Consider the following 20,022-nt stretch of genomic DNA (forward strand, 5'->3'; position numbering starts at 1 on the left):
AATGGCCTGCATAAACTCCTTTTGGCACAAAAAGCTCCAACTCCCAGTGCCATCCCTGAGCTGGCACAGAACAGTTCTGCCCTGCCCCAGCAGCAGCCCAGCACAAAGCTGGGCTCAGTGTCCAGAGCCACACTCAAACCTCTGCTCAGCTGGGACACAGGCAAAAGCAAGGGGATAAACATCCCTCTGCAGCAGCTCAGGTGAGACTGGTGCTCCCTCTCACACCAGTGTTTGTGCACTTTATCTCCAGTTCAGAACACTCCTCCTTCAATTCTCCATTCCCTCCTCACACACACGTGGCTCCAAGAAAAGAAACTCTCAACTGGTGAGGAAAAGAGTTCTAGTCCCATTAAAGTCTGCAGAGTCCCATTAAAGTCTGCAGAGCAGCTTTGCAATGGCTTTGGAAGGATTAGAGCCTTTATCTAGATTAACAGTGCTTAACAGCACAGCTAACAAACAAGCTGCTCTGCAGGAGGAGAAATGATGGCTGGATTTTTCTTCACTAAACTTTTCCCCCTAACCAGCATCTGCAATGTCTGTGCACATCCCAGCCTAAATATTTCCCACTTTTCCCCAGTTTCTGCCGGGCTGACGTGGTTCTGACCCCCTGCAATCACAGCAGCACCTGCCCAGCCCCCTGAATGTGAAGAGCAGGTTTGAGCCCCCATCTCACTGAAGGTGCTTTGGACCCTTCCCTTGACACAACAGCACTTCCCATGAAGCTGCAGAAAATCAACATTTTTGAGGTGCCACTGACTTTGCTCAGTTCAGGCTTTGCACATATGAAAACATCTGACAGACCATGTAACCATGCACAGCACTGTCCCTGGGAAATCACACTGGGATGTCACATTTCCACAGATGCAGGGGTTGAGTTTAATGTGCTGGGAGTAGGAAACCTGGGGACTCACACCTCACCTTGCACCTGCTGCTATGCTGAGCTGGGCCAGCAGTGCCCCTGACTGGGACAACCAGCTGTGGCAGCAGAGTGCTGCTGCCAAATACCTGCATCATTTCTCTTGTGCTTCATACTGTTTAGATAAACCCAAACAGTTTAACTGCAAGGATGCTGTTGCACCTTGGAAAACAACTGCAGATATCCAGCAGCAAGCACAAACTCCTGGGTTTGGACCAGGAGTGAAGAGATTATTATTAACAGGATTACTGCCCAGTGCTTCCTCTGGGGAACACCTGCCCACAGCTCTGTCCCTGCTTTCCTGTCTCACTGTGGAACCTCCTGGGATGGTCTGAATGTTCAAACACACTGCACTGCAAAGCCAGGCATGCACAGCACCCTGTGCTCTAATGCTTCCCAACAGAGCACTGGCCAGATTTTATCATCTTTAAGACATCTTCTGCCTCTGATTACTTCACACTTAATGCACAAAGAGCATTCACGTGTAATCTAGACATGCAGGACATACAGACTAATAATTATACAGTAAAGAGCTCCCATATTTAAATATGTGCCATTTACATTGAAATTCCTGCTCATTTTTCTTAACATTCTATATTAAAGCTGATTTAAATTATACCCTAATACTGCCTTGTAATTGCAAGAATCAAATTTAGTATTTATTCCAAAGTTAATGAGTATCTATAACTTACATTAACTGGGAAGCAATAAATTACAGTAAAATATTATTTGCTGCACTAAGACCTAGCAGAAATTCTACTGCAGCATAGCAGGTAGTTCCAATTGTGGGATTTACAGAAAAGCCCAAAGCCAGAGCTGCTCAGAACTCCAGGAACAGTTATTTACTCAGCACCACCACTGCCAGGAGAATGGGCCTCTCAACACCTTCTGAAGGCACACACCTGGATTTCTAAGGAAGTGAGATCTGTTTATTGTGCACAGGTGTAATTCCCATCTCCAGAGTGGGTGAGGTACCTCACTCTGCTCCTGGTCACCAATTCAGCCACTCTGAACCTGCAAACTGCACAGCCAGACTCATTACTGTACACCAAGACCACCAGTTGATCCCACCAGGACCTGCCCTCATTAACCCGAGTTTGAAATGACAAAGTCACAGATGTACTCATCAGCTGCTTGATGAAGATCCATGTGCCAATCTCATCTCACAAAAGGAGTAATTAAGGTGAAGACACTGCAGGCTGATGATTGGACTTGTTACAGTGCAGGACTGCAGACAAATGGCAAAGCACCTGCAGATCTGTAACAATTAGAAGCTCTCTCCAAAGTTCCCATTTACCAGCATAATTATAAGAAATGAAGTAAAAAGCACTGAATTGCATCAGTCATGGGCTGGTTGTGCACACAGAAATACAATTCTGACAAATTCATGTCTCTCTGTTTGTGGTTTGAGGACAGAAAGAAAGAACTCTGTCATTTCTTTGGTCATTTTATCAGGAAAGACTGAACAAGTCTTGGGCACAGAATCCCTTCAAGCAGATGTGACAAAAGCAGAAGCAAACCCCAGGTTAAATACAGGTTAGACATGTCACCTGTGGAGGGTGAGTGGGAGATGAAAGGTTGGCAGCTGTGCAGAAAGGAGGCAGGACAGAGGAAAAGGGCCCCAGGGAGCAGCTGAGAAAATAACAGATCAGAGCACAGAGACACCAAAGGCTCAGCATTCCAGGAGCCAAGGCTCTGATCTCCAGGAAAGGGCTGGATGGGATCTCCTTTCCTGCATTTTCTGGATGCTGGAGGAGCAGAGATGCACAGGGTACACAGGGCAAGAAACCCACTGCCCTGTGCAGGGCCCTGGGCAGCAGCAGGGCTGCAGCACTGCTGAAAAACCTGGTACTCACATGCAGGGGCTTGGGTAGGAATTCCAAACTGCACCTCTCTGCAGGCAGAGCAAGGTCCTGTGAGACTGAGCTCCCCTGGCCCCTCCTGGGGTACCTGCAGTGCCCCCACACCTCAGCACAGAGCAGGGAGCAGCTCCCCTCCCAAACCTGAGCTGAGCCTGAGCTGAGCCCTCCAAACCTGAGCTGAGCCTGAGCTGAGCCCTCCCAAACCTGAGCTGAGCCTGAGCTGAGCCCTCCCAAACCTGAGCTGAGCCTGAGCTGAGCCCTCTCAAACCTGAGCTGAGCCCTCCCAAACCTGAGCTGAGTCTGAGCTGAGCACAGCACAGCTCTGAGCTGGCACACACAGCCCCAGGCAGTGACTGCACATCTGTGCTGTTGTGCAGCTGTGCCAGCCCAGCCCTGCAGCTGTGCCAGCCTGGCCACAGCTGGAGGCACAGTCAGAGCATCCCTGCAGGAGCTCCCTGTCCCCTGCTCACAGGTTATTGCAGCATCCCATGGTCTGGGCAGCTCCTGGACCTCTGCAGCCTTTCCCAGCATGGCCATGCCCCAAAATCCAAATTCAAAGGTACAGAACCACAAAATACTGATTTTTGTAGTCAGAACAAAGTTACTGAGGAAAGTGAAAGCTGTGCATCTGCAGGGGTCTCCTGGCAAAGACAAGTGTTCACATCTCCACATTCTTGTTCTTCTTCAATTCTGTCTCACCACTGTCATTTAAGAACTCCCAGGCATTTGCTGAGGATTAGTTCAGCTCCAGACACTCTCCCCCCACCCTGCTTTGCTTGAAACCACCTGATAGTCAAAAGGACCACCAGCACACAAGAAACAAACCACAGCCAGGGGAACCAACACCCCACAGCCAGGGGAACCAACACCCCACACACAGCCAGGAGAACCAACACCCCACACACAGCCAGGGGAACCAACACCCCACACACAGCCAGGTATTTACAGAGCATCACCCTCACAGCACCACTGAGGACTTGGGGCTTTAGCCCAAGCTCATTTACCATGAGCAGAGTAAAATGCAGTAGGTGACAACACCAGCCCAGAAGCATTGCAGGAACTTCAGAGAGAGAATGGATTCCCAAAAAGGCACCACGGATATGTGAGAGGACTGGAAAAGCAAATGAGTGCCCTTGTAAGGAATGCTGAACCAACCTCTTCCCTTCAGTGAAGAGCACTGAGATCTCATGCTAAGATTCTTCAGCAGCTAAGCTTTTCTAAACACACCCAGGGACAGAGAGATGCTATTTTGGAAGATGCCTAGAAGGGTTTTCAGGAGACAAAGACAGAAAAATAAAGTCAATGCTGAGCAGGAACTGCATCATCCCCAGTCTGTAGTGCCCATCTGAATGTCAGCTAATTCATGTCCAGCTCTCCTCTGACATTTCCCTTCCAAGGCTGCTGCCTGCTCAGGGCTCCAGCCACTCATTTCCCAGCTCATCCTGGCCTGGCAAGTTTTATCAGCAGCTATTTCATAGCAATAGTGCTACTGAAAACACAAGAAATGAACAGCTGGAGTGTTAATGGACAGATTTCCTTGCACAAAGGAATAAAGACAATCTGAGGGTGCACACGGCCACTGAGAAGTTCTTCCACTGAAATGAGAAGTGCCAGCTTGTGAAGACCTTGTTATTAATGAGAAGAATTTACTTAGCTAAGCAGCCTGGAAAATCTCATCTTTGGGGATCTGCTTTCAGTGTGAATGCACTGCACTGGAGCCTGGACACACCAAGCAAAGAACAAAACCCTAAAATATTAAATATTAACTAGATACTATTCAATTAAGGAAAGCTTTCACACCATCCATGCTTTACACTGGAAAAGGACTTGACCAGCTTGAAGGCAGCTCAGCATCCAGTGGCTCCACAAGTGCAGGAGCACAGGAACACATTCCACCATCCCTTGTGCTCCAAAGAAAAACACAGACTGTGATCATTTAACATATGAATGTAACAACCTAGAGAATGCCCTGACACCGTGTCCCCAGTTAAAAAAAAAAAAATAAAAAATATAATAAAACCACAGACACCTTCAGAAGTACAGGTATTACATTTTGGTGGCAATTTAAAAGCTCGGAACTCAATGTCAGCCAAGTGCAGCATCCAGCTCTCCACCCTCATAAAGTCAAAAGGCTGAAAGGTAAATGTGGCCAGAATGGTTCTCATCAGCACACACCTGGATTTTCTCAGGCAGGGCACTCAGTGTGCCATCACCTTTGGGGCTGTGGATAAACACTCTCTAAAATGCCATTTCTGACAGGTTATGTACAGTTTATTGGGGTTGTCACTTCACATGAGACAGGATCCATAACTCCTCTCCCCCTGGGCACCCCTGCAGGTTTGGCCATGGACCTGGAGCAGGTTTGGCCACCTCACAGTGGCCCAGGCTGGCACAGAGAGCCCTTTCCTGCCCTTTCCTGCCCCTCCCTGCCCCTCCCCAAACCCTGATCAGGGTGAACAGAACTCCCAGCACACCCACACAGGACCCACAGCCACAGATCTGTGAGGTGCCCTGGGCACCACGTTCATACCCTGATTTTATCCTCACCCCCATCTCCAGAAACACCCAGAACCCTAAACTGGGTCACTGCTGCCTGGAGGGTGGCAGGGGAAAATTCATAAATATTGATGCAGGGAAAGAAATAAACTTTTCTTGGAGGAGTGGGTTTGCCTGCGTGCCCCAGGAGCCTCTGTGCCATCAGCATTTTGTGGTGCCAAACCATCATTTAAAGGCTGAATTTGCTGCCAATTCACTGGCCCTGTCAAGGCTTCCCATTTTCCATTTCAGCCCTCTAATATCACGAGAGCCAAGAGCTGCTTTGGCCTCAGCAGCACCTCTGGAAAGGACCTGTATCCCTCCAGAATCTGCCTTTCCTGATGAGGCTGGAGAGAAGGGGCTCTGCACAAACCCCTCCAAGTCCAGCAGCAGTCAGCAGCATCTGTGCTCCAAAGTCTTGCATTTTCAAGAGACAAGGTTTTCTGATTCAGAAGAGCCTTCTAATAATGAACTGCATGGCCCATAGCTATTTCAGTTTGGTGCTTTTTAAATAGTACAAAAAATTCATGATAAATTGTGTTTTTTAAATAACTCAGGGTAAGGAAAAAATAATCACAAGCAATTCATCCATTTGCAAGGCAAGGCCTTCCAGTAAACACCTCCATCACGAAGGAGAGGACAGACAGGAGAGTTCTCTCTATCACTAAAATTCAGGTTTTGCCAGAGAGGCAAAGAGCAGACAGCAGAGCTGAGCTCAGTACGTCAGCAGCTGATTATCTCCTGAGAGAATAATGCAGCTCTCAGATCAAGAACACACAGCTACAGGTCTCTGCAAGGAACTGCTCAGAAATGCAATTAGCAGGTAATGTCATTGAACAAATACATCTCATGGAAAGGACACAAAGCCCAAATTAACCCAGGGACTTTGCTGCTGGTCCCGTTTCATGCAGAGCACTGCCCACCCCAGCACCCAGCCCTCCCCAGAGCCTGCAGCCTGTGCAGCCACAGGCACCAATAAACCTGACCAAGGGTGAAGGAGACTGAAATAGCTGCTTGCCTCTCTCCTTCTGCAGCCCCTGGCAAAAATCAACCAACTGAAATCAGGATCTGAGTCAGTTCCAGAGCAGAGCTGGGGCTGGATCCCAATCCAGCTGCCAGTGCAGGGAGGGCTCCAGAGGCATTAAGGCATTAATAATGTCAATAATGACAGAGGCAGAGCTCGGGCCACACCATGGGAACAGACCTGCATCAGCTCCCAGCTCCTGTCTGACAGCAAGCCTGGCCCAGGCAGGAATTAAACCAGGAAGCAAAGGGGGAAAATTGAAGGGAATAAAAGAAAAAAACAACAAAAAATGGTGCAAAGACACAGAGTCAATAACGAACATTTTTACAAAGCAGTTTAAACCAAATGTTTTCAATCAGCAGCTGACAAAAGCACCTCACAGAGCATCCATGTGGATGTTTCATGGACAAATTCTGTCACCTGGCCAAGCAGAGAGGGAGGCTGGACCATCACCTCCAGCAGAATAAACACACAGCACAAGCTCTGACAGACCCCTGAATTACTGAAAGAGGTGCACAACAGAGTCTTTGCATTCTGAGGTTCCCACCCTTCACCTCTCTTCCAGATAAAGTGGTGACATGTTTCCAAAAGGACTGGCTGAAAAAAGATTAACCTGGACAGGTGCAAAGAGCAATGCTGAACAGCCAGAGAACTGCCTGCTACTGCACAGGAGGGGAATTCAGCTACCACCATCCACACCACATCAAAAAAACTCCATCATGTTCCAGTTTCCTCATTTAAAATCTGTCCCACGCCTTCCTCACATGTCTGCACGTCCTGAGCAATTAGCTCACGTCAAAGCCTTGCCACACACACTCCCAATTTTAATTGATTTACTCAAGTCAGTGAGCAAGGAATAAATGACATCCTGGGAAACAGAGCTGGGCACACTGGGGCTGCCTGCTGACTGCTGAGGGATTTCAAAGCTCAGGAACAGAGGCACAGCTGGGCTGTTGATCTTCAGCCTGAAACTGCCTGGTGCTCTGAGAGCTGCTAGCCCAGCTGGATGGATTGTGTCAGTGTGGCCACAAATCCAGCCACAAACTGGCACTGACCACAGCAGTGTTAGCCAGAACTCACAGAGCACCTCAGCCAGAACCCACAGAGCCAGAATTCAAACAGCACCTCAGCCAGAACCCACAGAGACAGAACTCATACAGAGCCAGAACTCACAGAGCACCTCAGCCAGAACCCACAGACAGAACTCATACAGAGCCAGAATTCATACAGAGCCAGAATTCAAACAGCACCTCAGCCAGAACCCACAGAGCCAGAATTCATACAGAGCCAGAACTCACACAGCACCTCAGCCAGAACCCACAGACAGAATTCATACAGCACCTCAGCCAGAACCCACAGAGCCAGAACTCATACAGAGCCAGAATTCATACAGCACCTCAGCCAGAACCCACAGAGACAGAATTCATACAGAGCCAGAACTCACACAGCACCTCAGCCAGAACCCACAGAGACAGAATTCAAACAGAGCCAGAACTCACAGAGCACCTCAGCCAGAACCCACAGAGACAGAATTCATACAGAGCCAGAATTCAAACAGCACCTCAGCCAGAACCCACAGAGACAGAATTCATACAGAGCCAGAATTCATACAGCACCAGAACTCACACAGCATCACCTGTCCTCTCTGCACAGTAAAACACAGACATCACTCTGCACATCTGAATGCTGACCAGAAAATGCACATAAAACAACTAACATTTCCATGCTTTGTGCTGGTATTTGACTGGGTCACAAATTGATGCCACCACCTTTTAAAGGCTCTTCATCCACTCTGTATTTACCAAGGTGTTAATGGTCCTCCAAGACCTTTGAGTCAATAATCCTTATGCTTGTGAATAAAGATAAAATATAAATAAGAAACAGATGGAGATAATGCAAGAGACTGAATTACACAGTGTAATTCCCAAAGCCAAGCTTTGGAGCACAAGCAACCAAAACACAGCAGAGCTGTGAGCAGCAGCTGCCCTCAAGGGCATCCAGAACAGGGTGGGACAAACTTCCAACCTCAGTGTTTCAGTTCAGCATCTTCCAGAAAATCTGTGAGGATGCAAACTGAACACAGGACTCTGCTCCCTTTTATTCACCAACATGGTTCTCTGCTGCTGCAAGACCAGATTTCAGGAGCCAGGCCAGTTCCTCTCCCATGCCTCAGTCTCTGCTGAACGTGCTGGAACTACCATGGCAATTCCCTGACACACACAGATCCCAACCTGCAGAACCAAGCCTGAAAACCACAGTTCATTGTGGCAATCTCCAGGCTCATCTTGGAACAGAACACTGATTCAACACATTCCCCATCCACACACTTTCTATAAAGAGAAAAACTGGGGGGAAAAAAGGCAAATATTTTAAATATCCATCACAATAGTGGTCATCACTATGAAACACAAAGCACACCCCACTTCCACTGAGGATTTGGCTCAGAGGGCTGGTGCTGAGCAGCACAAACCAGGTTCCAGTCTGACCTGACAGCACTGCACTGGCTCAGGCTCTGGTACCTACAAGGTGCCACCCAAATAAACACAGATGAGCTATCCAAATCTCCTACCCATGGTTATTCAAACCCATCCAGGCACAGGGACAGCTCAGGATGCTTGAAGCAGCAATAAGAGCAGTAATGGGAGATCTGACTGAGGAGGCAAAAGCACTCTAAGAAAAGCCATTTAAAAGAAGAGTGTCACTCTGAGTGAGAGCTGTGGGTGAATTAACAGCAGAAATGTCCCCAACTCTATGAAAGAAGAGCAGTGCCAGGGTACCTGACAAACAGCTGAGACTGAGCCACAGCATCACAGCTGCCAGGGCTGCTCCTTTTCCTCACCAGCCTTTTGTCACTCCCTCCCTCCCTCCTGCTCAGTGGCTCCTCTGAAATGCATTTAAGGTGAATTTGTGACAGTGGAGCACGACAGGATATCCCACCCTCCCTGGCAGGGCCCAGGGCAGAGCTCCCAGGTTTGGGGTCAATGGAAAGCGTTTGGGATGTTTGGCACCTGCAGGACAGCTTGTCACACCTTTCACCATTTCAGGCTGTCACACCTGTGTGCTTCCACTGCAGCCTGGTTTTACAGCCAGCTGTGCCTGTAGTATCTCCTCTTCCATTACATTCTCCAGAGACTTTGCTAAGTTAATTTTCCATTGTTCAAAGTCTCACAGAATTTGCTTTTCTCTTTTGCCACTGCACCACACTTGCTCCCCTTCCCTTCTCAGCCTGGCACCTCTTATTCATTCCACAAAACAATTTCAAGTTCATCCTTCACGATCAAATGTGGAGTGAAATAAGAACCAGACACTTCCAGGCCAGAAGGCACAGCCCTGACTCCAAACCCTGCTTTTTTCAGCTGTTACATAGTTCAAAATCTCTTCCTAACACTGCTCAGAAGAGCCTAACTAATTTTTCTGATCATACTCAAAAGTCTTATGAAAACATCTCAGATCTGACAGGAGCCTTTTCAGACCAAGGGTGGAACAAGGACAGGGATGGAAAACCTGACAGGTCTTTTTCCTTCAAATAACTCCAGTGTGACCATTTTTCCTGAGTAACCTCAAAAAAAGTTTTGCTTACGTCCCAGTGGGGGAACAAATTCAAATTTTAACCCCTGAAAGTTGCCATGAGAAAACTGACAATTTTCACAGCTCTGCATAATCCTTTTCTCCTCTACATTTATTAATTGCTGCCACTTAAATTAAATATCCTTCAACAGGAGCATCTGCTGCTCTTAAATGAACTGCCAGGGCAAAGTACAAGTTTGTCTTTCTCCTGCTTTCCATGCTGCTCTCTCCTGCTCCAGGAGCTGTGGATCACAGCTTCACTTCTCTCCATCACCCCCTAACAGGACACAAACAGAACTTGAAAACTGGGGTTTGCACTGACCACATAAAAAAAAAAATAAAAACCCAAAAAAACCAAACAAACAAAAAAATAAACCAAACAAAACAAAACAAAACAAAAAACCAAAAAACAAACAACAACAACAAAAAAAACCCCAAAAAAACCCCAAAAATAACCCCAAAACCAAACAATATGAAACCCAGCCCCAAAACAAAGAGCCCAGCCCCTGTTCCACCAAAGGAATGAATCTCTGCTCTGCAGGGCCTGGACAGGTCACAGCCCAGCCCACAACCTGCAGCTGCTGGAGCCTCCCAGGAGGGGCCAGGGGGAGTTTGCCATCTGATCCCTGTGCACTCTGAGCACTCTGAGCACTGCTACTGAGCCTGCCAAAACAAATGAAAGCCAATATCCTTTCCTCAGAGCAAACACGGGCCAGGGCAGCAGAGGAAAGTCACTGCAGCTCTGCTTGGCCATGCCCTGGCAGCAGGCTGCTGCTCTGCTGCCCTGAGCCTGCAGTCACTGCTCACACACGATGCTCTGCCCTGCACAGCCCCTCTGCCCAGCAGCAATCCCATCTCCACACCTGCAGCTGGGCTGCCACCTGCACGGGGGGACGGCCACAAAGCACAGCTCCCTCTGGAAAACATCACCTGTGGGTCCCACAAACACCTCCACTCCCCCACTCCACTGGGGAAATGTCACAGATCAGGTGTTCCTGCACCCACAAGAAGGGACAGATGGGTCCATCCTGCAGCACTCAGAGGACAAAGTGTGAGAGCAGCTCAGAACTGGCTGTGACTACAACAAACACTCAGCATTGCCAGGGCAGAGCTGCAGCACAGCCTGAGATGCAGGAGCATCAAGAATTCACACGTGTGCTGAACATCAAGGCTGCTCAGAGCTCCAGAGCAGATGCAAATCCAAAGGGAAATGTCTTTGTGAAGCAATTTGGCAGCACAGACAGTGTGTGGAAGCAAACCCAGCCTCAGCCACTCCAACACTGTGGGCAGCACTGCTGAAGAGACAAGGGAGGAGAAAGGATAACCATGGAAAACTGCTGGAAGAACAAAACCCTTCTCAATCTCTGTCCCTGTGCCTGCTGGGCAGGGCAGGGTGTGAGCAGAGCTGGGCACTCACCCTGCACTGCTCCCTCCCTGCCCCCTCCCCTTGCTGGCCTCTCTACTTCTTCCACTCTTTATTTCTACTGTATCTTTCCATTTCATGCAAGAAAAAAAATGCCCTGTGCTTTTTCCTTTCATTTAATGAAAACCAGAAATTTCTGAAATTTGAGCAACAAGTCACCTACAACAGAAGAGGGAAAAACTCTGAAAATTCCCGATTCCCTTCCTGGAGGTACTGAAAGCTGTCTGGACACAGTGATGTGCTCAGGAGATCCTGCTTCAGCAGCAGGCTGGACTGAGGAGCTCCAGGGCTCCCCTCCATTGAGGACCATCCTGTGATTCCACACACAGCATGAACAGAAAAGTGAAACAGCCAGAAGAGTGCTAATTACCACTGGATTTGAGTAAACAGGCTATGGGGGCAGGGAGAAATGGCTCAGAACCTCCAAAGCTCTCTAATCAAACTCCCACAGTGACACCAAAGCTGCAGAGCCCTCAGCCAGATGAGAGATGAGGACTCCACCATGGCCTGAGCCCACTGACACTGAACAAACTCATCCCAAACTGGGAGGCAACTAAAAGCTCATCCATCAAAGACATCAAGCACTGGTTGAACAATTGACTCTTGAAGCCACCAAGAGAGCTTTGCACCAGTTATGTCAAGGCCCAGGATGTGCAAAGTCTGGGGAGTCCTGGGCACCAGAGCAGTGATCTCTAAACACACACAGGATGATCTCTGTGAACACACACACACACACACACACACACAATGATCTCTATAAACACACACACACACAATGATCTCTATAAACACACACACACACACACACACACACACACACACATATGATGATCTCTAAACACACCCTACTCCAGCTGCAGGCACACAGGCACAGGTGACAGAGTGCCAGCTCAGATCCAGTCACTCTTGACCTGTGGACATGGAGTGCAGCCCAGATCAATGGCAATTCCATTGCTGTTTCAGGAATATCTCTTCTTCCCACTTCATTTCTGTCCTCTGCTCCCTCCCACCTCACAGTGATGCTCTAATTATTCCAACAACGTAAGCAGTGTTCAATCCGTGCCAGCCCTTTCCTCCTTTAGCACTGACCTTGCCTTATACATCACTCTCACAAAACTAATTAAGTGCAGAACAGTCTCACTTTACACTCTCTTCATGAAAAGAGCTGAACTGTTACCTGCCCGAGGGTGCAATTCAAATTATTTTTGTCTTCACTTCACTCAGCAACACAACACAAATATTGAGCTCGAAACCAGACCAGGCAATTCAAGGAAACCCTTTACCCAAGCTACCACACACAAACTAAAAGGATTATTGTAAATAACATGTATAATGTAGTTGTCTCTTTTTGGTTTTCAACATGCATTTTCATGTAAGCTTTACTAAGACATGTTTTGGGGAAAGCAGGGAATTTTTTTAGATCGAGTGACAGAGTTGAGGAAAGAAAAAACAGTTTGGGCTACACAAGCCCTAGAGCCAGGCTCAGCTAAGAAACCTCCAGTGCCACAGAGGGGACCAGAAAGCACAGAACCTGTGAGAGCATCCAGCCACCAATGGGGCAGCTCCTCCCCAGAATCAAACACAGAATCCCCCTGAGAACACCCAGCTAGAGGCTGCCAGGAGTGAGCCTTGTGCTCTTGGGGTACAAATGTTCTGTTTGCACACAGGACACCTCCAGATTCACAGAGGATTTTACAAAAACAGGGATTCACAGCTCGTCCTCCAGCCTCCTCTGCCTTGGAGTTTTCCCTTTCAGGATGAGATTTGGCACCTGCCAAGAAGCAACTATTGCTAAGTTTTCCTCTAGGAGCAAACAAAGATGACTTTTAATCCTTCTGTACAGCAGGGACAGCAGCCACACAGGAACCAGCACTGTAACAAACCCCAGAGCTTGTCCCTAAAAATCCCCCAAAGCCTTGCTGTGCATTTCCTCAACACTGAAAATCATTCAGGAGCATCAGCACGAATGTGCTGGCATCTTGATCTCAAGATTGCTTCCACTTTTTAGTCACTGACGTTTTATCAACATATGCGAGGGGCCACGTCTGGGGATTGAGAGGGAAGAATGTTTCTTTTTAAACGAGTTCCTGTGGTTGGTGGCAGCAAAGCCAGCCCCAGATCATGAGTCAGAACAGGAGGTAGTTACTGTAAATATTCCAGGCATGGGCACATTAACAACCACCCACTAAGGAGAGGCACAGCCCCAGCAGAGCCGAGCTGGCACCGCTGCCCGGGTGGAGGGACCGGGACGAGCCCAGCACAGCCCATCCTGGCTGCCAAAAACAGAACCCCGGACGGGAACGATGCTGTGAACACAACAAAGCCTCCTGCCCACTGCTCGGGGCCAGGCAGCATCTAAACAAACCAGGTTCTGGTGTGTCAGTGAACAGCACCAAGTGACCACACATGACCCAGATGGGGCAAACACTGCCCCAGCACAGCCCAGCTCACAGCCTAAAGCACAGCTTTAGATACCCCCAGAGCCCGGGGGGATCCGGGCTGAAATGCAGGAGATGTGGCGCCCACATTTCTGACAGACAGACAGACAGACAGACAGACAGCAGTGCCTGCTATCTGCAGGCAGCTCCCTTCCCCCTGCTCACCCAGGGCTGCTCTTGCTGCTAATTTTGAATCCGTGGACTCCGACCAAGACGTGGTCAGCTTACACTCTGCTCCTCCTCAGCCCCTCAAGTAAGTTGCTTTCTCATGATTCAGTACTATGGAAATATAACTGGTGAGATCAGCTGCTTTATTTTTGTCAGCTTTTCCCCAGACCTTTCAATCATAAGCTGCATTACACTATATTCCCATAAAGCCAGGAAAAATCAGTAATAGATACCTCAAAATTGTGACTTGTTTCTCCTGCCAAGTGATTTCTCTAAGTGCTTTGTTTTCTGCTGTCACTGAATTAGAATAGCACCTGTACTTCCAAAGTCTTCACTGTTACTGTCACTATTTCAATTCACTCTTCTCAGATTAGAGCTTCAAAAATGCTCCAATTTTGCTTTCTGCAGAAGAAAATACCCTCTGCATGTTCTCACTGCTTATGGCTGAGGTGATCAGGCTTTTGGACAAAAGCTCTCCAAGTTCCTTGTGGTGACAGGAAAAGATGCACCTGCTTCAATGGGGAAGCCAATAGCACACAAACCCCTTAGCAAAAAGCAAAACAAATGCAGATAAATCCATTCCTCAGCTTCAGTTTGAGACTGTCTGCTCCAACTGTTGACTTTGCTCAGAGCCAGAGAAACTGAGAGCAGCCTCTGGAAAGAGCCAGCAGGAGCTCTCCAAGGCCCAGGTCCAAAGCACTGGGCTTGCAGCACGTCTCAGCTCCTGTCCAGAGCCCAGCATCCTCCCTCTGCCCCTCAGCTCTGCCCAAACAGAAGATAAAGAACATTTAATTCAGAGCAGGTTACACTGGTACAGCCCCAGGAGCAATGGGACACCCCATGCACTGTGCCCAAAGTGCAGGGCAAAAACTTGTGGGGGAAGTGCCCTGCCCTGGCACACCTGAGGCTCTGGGCACAGCAGGACAAGAACCTGCCTGGTGGGAACTGCTCTGGGCTGGGAATGCACCTGGGGCAGCTCCTGAGCTCAGGGCTGCTCAAATCCAACCCAACCCAACCATGAGTGACAGTGCTGGGCTGGGAATGCACCCAGAGCATCTCCTGAGCTCAGGGCTGCTCAAATCCAACCCAACCCAACCATGAGTGACAGTGCTGGGCTGGGAATGTACCCAGAGCATCTCCTGAGCACAGAGCTGCTCAAATCCAACCATGAGTAACCAGTGCTGGGCTGGGAATGCACCCAGAGCATCTCCTGAGCTCAGGGCTGCTCTAACCCAACCCAACCCAACCATCAGTGACCAGTGCTGGGCTGGGAATGCACCCAGAGCATCTCCTGATCTCAGAGCTGCTCTAACTCAACCATCAGTGACCCCTGTGGGATGCTGAGCTGCTCTTCTCCAGATCCTCACATTCCTGCTGCCCCTGGGAACAGGGCACAGTGAGGGCAGCTGCAGCAGATCTCTCGTTAGGGGTAGAAATGAGCCAAGACACAGACTCCCATTTACCATATGAATTCCTATTCCAGATGATCCATCCTGACTCCAGCTCCTCACAGGTTCCCATTTACCACCACAAAAAGGGTCCTGGTCTATTCCCATTCCAGATGGTCCGTCCTGACTCCAGCTCATGGCAGGCTGACTGCAGCACACTCCCTCAGCACACTCTGCACAGGTTATTTCTTGCTGGAATGTGACTGCAAGCACCAGTTTGCAGACTGGCCACAAACCTTCACATTGCCCAACTCTGACTGGAAGCACCCACCAGCACCCACCACAGGTAACTGCAGACCCAGACTGACCTCCCTGAGCTCCTCCAGGCCCTCAGGGCTGCTCCACATCCTCTCCCTCCCACTCCCCAGAGCAGCCACCCACCCCTTTTATCACACTTGCCTTTATTAGCCACAGCTCACTCCCATTTAGGGCAGGACTGTTCTCTGTAATTAACAGGGTTGTGACTATCAGGGGCAAGGTCCCCTGTCATCTCTTCTCTGCCCCTCCAAAGAGAGAGGACGCCTGTCCCAGGGTGAGCAGGGCAGGGGACAGGCTGCTCCCTGGAACCAGCAGCACTGCCCGTCTGCCTTGGGGAGGGTCCCGGGCCCACAGCACCCCCAAAAATCAGCAGGGAGGGGAATCAGTGCCACAGCCTGCTTCACCTTACAGGTGCACACTCCCAGTTCATGCAGCAGCTTGCAGAAAGTAAAGGTGAACATCCCTGACTTCATCCTGTTAATCCACGAGCTTTACTTAATATTAGGGTAGATAATTCTCAGATGTCCACAGTCTCTTTTAAAAGCAGCCAGATGTGAAGCAGAACAGTCACCACTGGGTTTCTAGGCAGGACTTACAAGTGGAACCAACACCAAGCACAATTTTCCTCTTTGGCTTCAGAAAAAAAGTGAAAAAACCCCAAAGGTCTTTAATTAGATTTTGATACTTCTGTAACACCTGCAGAACTCCACTGACACCACCCTAGACTTTACAAAAGTGTAATTTAACAGCAAATAACACTGCAAGGCAGTGAAAGTATTTGCTCTGGATTGTGCTTTTTCCCACCAAAATCCATGGCCCTTCGAGGTTCCATATAAATCAGTTTTTTTCTAAAAATACCCACCCCAAAAGCCAGCTGAGGAAAGTGTCTTTCAACAGCTTGCACAGCACAGCTCCTTCGTTTGGGATGAACATGGCTGTGCCCAAATTCTGCAGAGAACTGCACGAGGTGTCACCTCAGGCAGGGCCCTGCAATGCCCGAGGAAGCTTCAGCAGAAGAAAAGCTGGGACAGCTCTCCCTGAGGAGCATTCCACGTTTATTGGGCAAACATCCCCTGGGACCCCTGTGTTTACTGCAGGTGCTCATCCACACCCTGTCACCCTGCAGAACGGGGTGCAGGAACCAGCACCACAATAAGCAACTCCTAAATAAAATATCATTATTTTGTTCTTTGAAAGAGAGGTTAATACCTGAAAACACAGAGGTTTCTCCAGTGCCACAGCACAACTGCAGAAAGATGCAGGAAATGGGATCCCATCCTTACCAGGCAGGTTTCTGCTTTATTGTATAAAAACTCCAACCAAACAAAAAAAATATATAACAAAAACCCCATCCATCACTTTGCTTTGGCTGGAGCCAAATTCAACATTCCCATTCAAGAGTATTAACACTTGAAATCACCAAAAGAGAATTCGGGGGGTTCAGAGGAAAAATCATTTCCTATTTTCGTCTACAACTGAAGAGGCTGGAGCCGAGCACGCAGCCCTGCCTGAGCCAGTATAAACATGAGCATCCCCCTCCGCAGCCGCTCTCCGGGCGGTGTCTCCGGTGCTGGCACGAAGCACCGCACACACCCCGCACCCAGAGGAGCCTCCGCGCTGGGAGAGCGCACACGAGGTTTCCGTGCGCTCCCGGAGCCGCGGAATATTCACCTGCAGCTGCACCTGTCAGCGCTGACACGCTGGCATCCCTGACTCACCGGGCTGGAACTGCCCGCACGCCGCAATTTCACACGCGAGGGGTGTCGCTGACGCTTGGCATTGTAGCACAAAATGGAAAATGTAAGCTTGATTTTTGAAAAAAAACAGCTTTCAGGCAAGCATAGCCTAAGTATGGCAATTTCTTTTTGTTTACGGTTGTAACACGGTTCTAACTAATTCCTCAAAGGCGGGAATCTTTTGTTCTGCGTTGCTTAATAAATTATTTAAAGCGCAATATAGTGAATAAAGCCACCATGGAAGAAAATCAAAACCAACCCAACTTCAATGGATATAATGTAAAGGCAAGCCATATTTATCCAGAAAATTGTAAGGTTCTGCTATGCATCTAAGCAATGAAGTTGGTTGTGTTGCTGAGAAAAAAAAAAAAATGTCGTGCAAACCCAAAGGATTTGGACATGAGACAGAACATAGTAAGAAGGGGAAAGACAGAGTCGGGGAAAAAACTCACAGGAAAAAAAAAAAAAAAAAAAAAAAAAAGAAGGAAAAGAAAAAAGAAAAAGCTTTGCAAAGTATTAAACATAAATTTTCAGAATCATGAAAACAAAAAGCTTTTTATCAAGAATATACAGGCTGTATTGTTTTTACTCGGCCTCTCAGACTGCTACAAAAGTGGACGACAGGAAAGTATCCCACTCGGTTTTACGAACCAGGGGATTTTGAGGAGTTTTTGGTCCTTTGGGGAGGCCCGGCCCGGTCAGAGACCACACAGGAGGGTGCGGGGAGCCCCGGGGACAGCGAGAACCGGGGGACAGCGAGGGACAGCGAGGGACAGCGAGGGACAGCGAGCCCCGCACCGCCCGGGGATGGGCACGGGGGGTCGGACACCGATACTGCCACTGCCACCTGTGCGACCCGGGCACGGACCCGGGCAAAGAACCGACAGGGACCCCGCCAGGGACCCGGGCAGAGACCACCGCACCCCGGCCATGCCCCCGGCTCGGGCGAACCGGGCCGGGGAAACCCCCCTTACCCAGTCCAGGCTGGGTCCCCCCGTTCCAGCCCCGTGCCCGCCCCGGCCGGAGCCCCCCGTGCCCGGTGCAGCCCCGCTCCGTGTCTCCATGGCGATGTGTCTGTCTCTCCCCCCGCAGCCCCGAGCACCCCCGGCCCGGCCCGGCCCCAGCCGCCCCCTCGCTCTCTCCCTCCGGCGGGGCCCGGGGGCTCCGATCCCCCGGTGCCGCATTGAGCGGCCCCGCAGCCGTGCCGGGATGCCCGGGGTGCCGTGGGGTGCCGTGGGGAGCCCTGGGGTGCCCTGGGTGCCCGGGGTGCCGTGGGGTGCCCGGGGTGCCGTGGGGTTCCCGGGGTGCCGTGGGGTTCCCTGGGGTGCCCGGGGTGCCCGGGGAGCCGCTCCCTCCCGAGCCGGGGTTTGCTCCCCGGGCCGGAGCCGAGCCCCGCTCCCGGCCCGGTAAGGTCGGGCTGCCCGCGGGTACCGGGGCGCTGCGGCTGCCTTACCCTTGGAAGCATCTTTCTCTTCTTTGGGCTTGATCACCTTCCCGCTCATAGACCCCAGCTTGGGTGGGAAAATCCCCGCGAGCGTGGCGAATTCCGTCAGGAGCCAGAGGAAGCTCGGGCGGGGGGCAGCGTGCGTGCGGGTGGGGGATCGCGCACCCCGAGAAGGCAGCGGGGGCCCGGGGGGGTTCGGCCGGCTGCCCGCTCCCCGGGGCGCGGAGCCTGAGCGCAGCGGGGAGCGCGGGGCTCCGGCAGCCGCAGCACCGAGCCCCTGCGCCGCTCGCCGAGCCCGAGACAAAAGCGATCCTCCTTCCCCGAGCGTGCCCGGCCCCGGCCCCCTCCTTCCCCCGCCTCCCCCGCGCTGCCTCCCCTCCCCGGGGCCAGGGAAGCGCAGCTGCTCCTGCAGGTCCCACCGACCGGGGGAGGGGGGTGCCGTCGCTCGGGGGGGCCTGTCTGCTCCGCTGCGCTGGCTTCGGGTTTTTCTCTTTTCGCATCCTCCCCTAATAATAATGGGATGGAGCAGCAGAGCTGCAGCCGCGGATAGGAGGAGGAGGAGGAGGAGGAGGAGGACGCGAGTCCCCGTCACTGCAGAAGGGGCGGCAGGTTTACGCTGGCGGCAGCGAGCGGGGCTGGGGGCGCAGCTCCAGCGGACCCCTCCCCATCGCCCGCCCGGGGCTCCCCCAACAGCCTGGGGGGAACACGGGGCAGCTGGCACCCCGCTGCCCTCTGGGGACACGGCCACGGGCGGAGCGGGGCTGGCCCCAGTGCCACCCCCGTGCCCAGGGCGCTCCAGAGCGGGGCACAGCCTGTTGCTGCCTTCGGGGGAGCGCAGGGCGCCGGCCGGGACCGGGGGAATGGGGGACAGAGAGGGTTCACAGGGCACGGGGGGCACAGGGGATCGCGGGGTAAAGAGGGTTCACAGGGCACAGGGGGGCACAGGGTGATGGGGTTCCCGTTCTCAGGGGGCACAGGTGATGGGGTTCCCGTTCACAGGGCACGGGGGGCACAGGGTGATGGGGTTCCCGTTCACAGAGCACAGGGTGATGGGGTTCCCGTTCACAGGGCACGGGGTGATCGGTTCCCGAAGCAGCCAGCCCGCAGAGCTGCCGCCCAGCCCCGCTGCCCTGCCCGGCGCTCGCCCCCTCTCGCCCTCCCTCCCGCCGCTCCATCCATCCCCTCGGGGAGCAGGATGAGCCC

The 20,022-nt window shown here is 51.1% G+C and overlaps 1 protein-coding gene across 2 annotated transcripts in view; it reads right to left on the reverse strand.

Annotated features, from left to right (window-relative positions):
• The window catches only part of FGF13 (fibroblast growth factor 13), a 145,175-nt gene extending 125,844 nt beyond the window's left edge, over positions 1 to 19,331 (reverse strand). The window contains exon 1 of one of the 2 annotated variants that reach the window (XM_079318674.1): positions 18,829 to 19,331. In XM_079318674.1, the coding sequence (XP_079174800.1) occupies positions 18,829 to 18,877 (49 nt within the window). In that variant the 5' untranslated portion in view covers positions 18,878 to 19,331. The remainder of the gene's footprint in view (positions 1 to 18,828) is intronic. The other variant, XM_079318676.1, reaches the window with a different exon arrangement.
• Between the last annotated feature and the right edge of the window lie 691 nt (positions 19,332 to 20,022).

The sequence above is a fragment of the Erithacus rubecula genome (assembly GCF_903797595.1).
Source record: "Erithacus rubecula genome assembly, chromosome: 15".
Lineage (NCBI taxonomy): Eukaryota > Metazoa > Chordata > Aves > Passeriformes > Muscicapidae > Erithacus > Erithacus rubecula.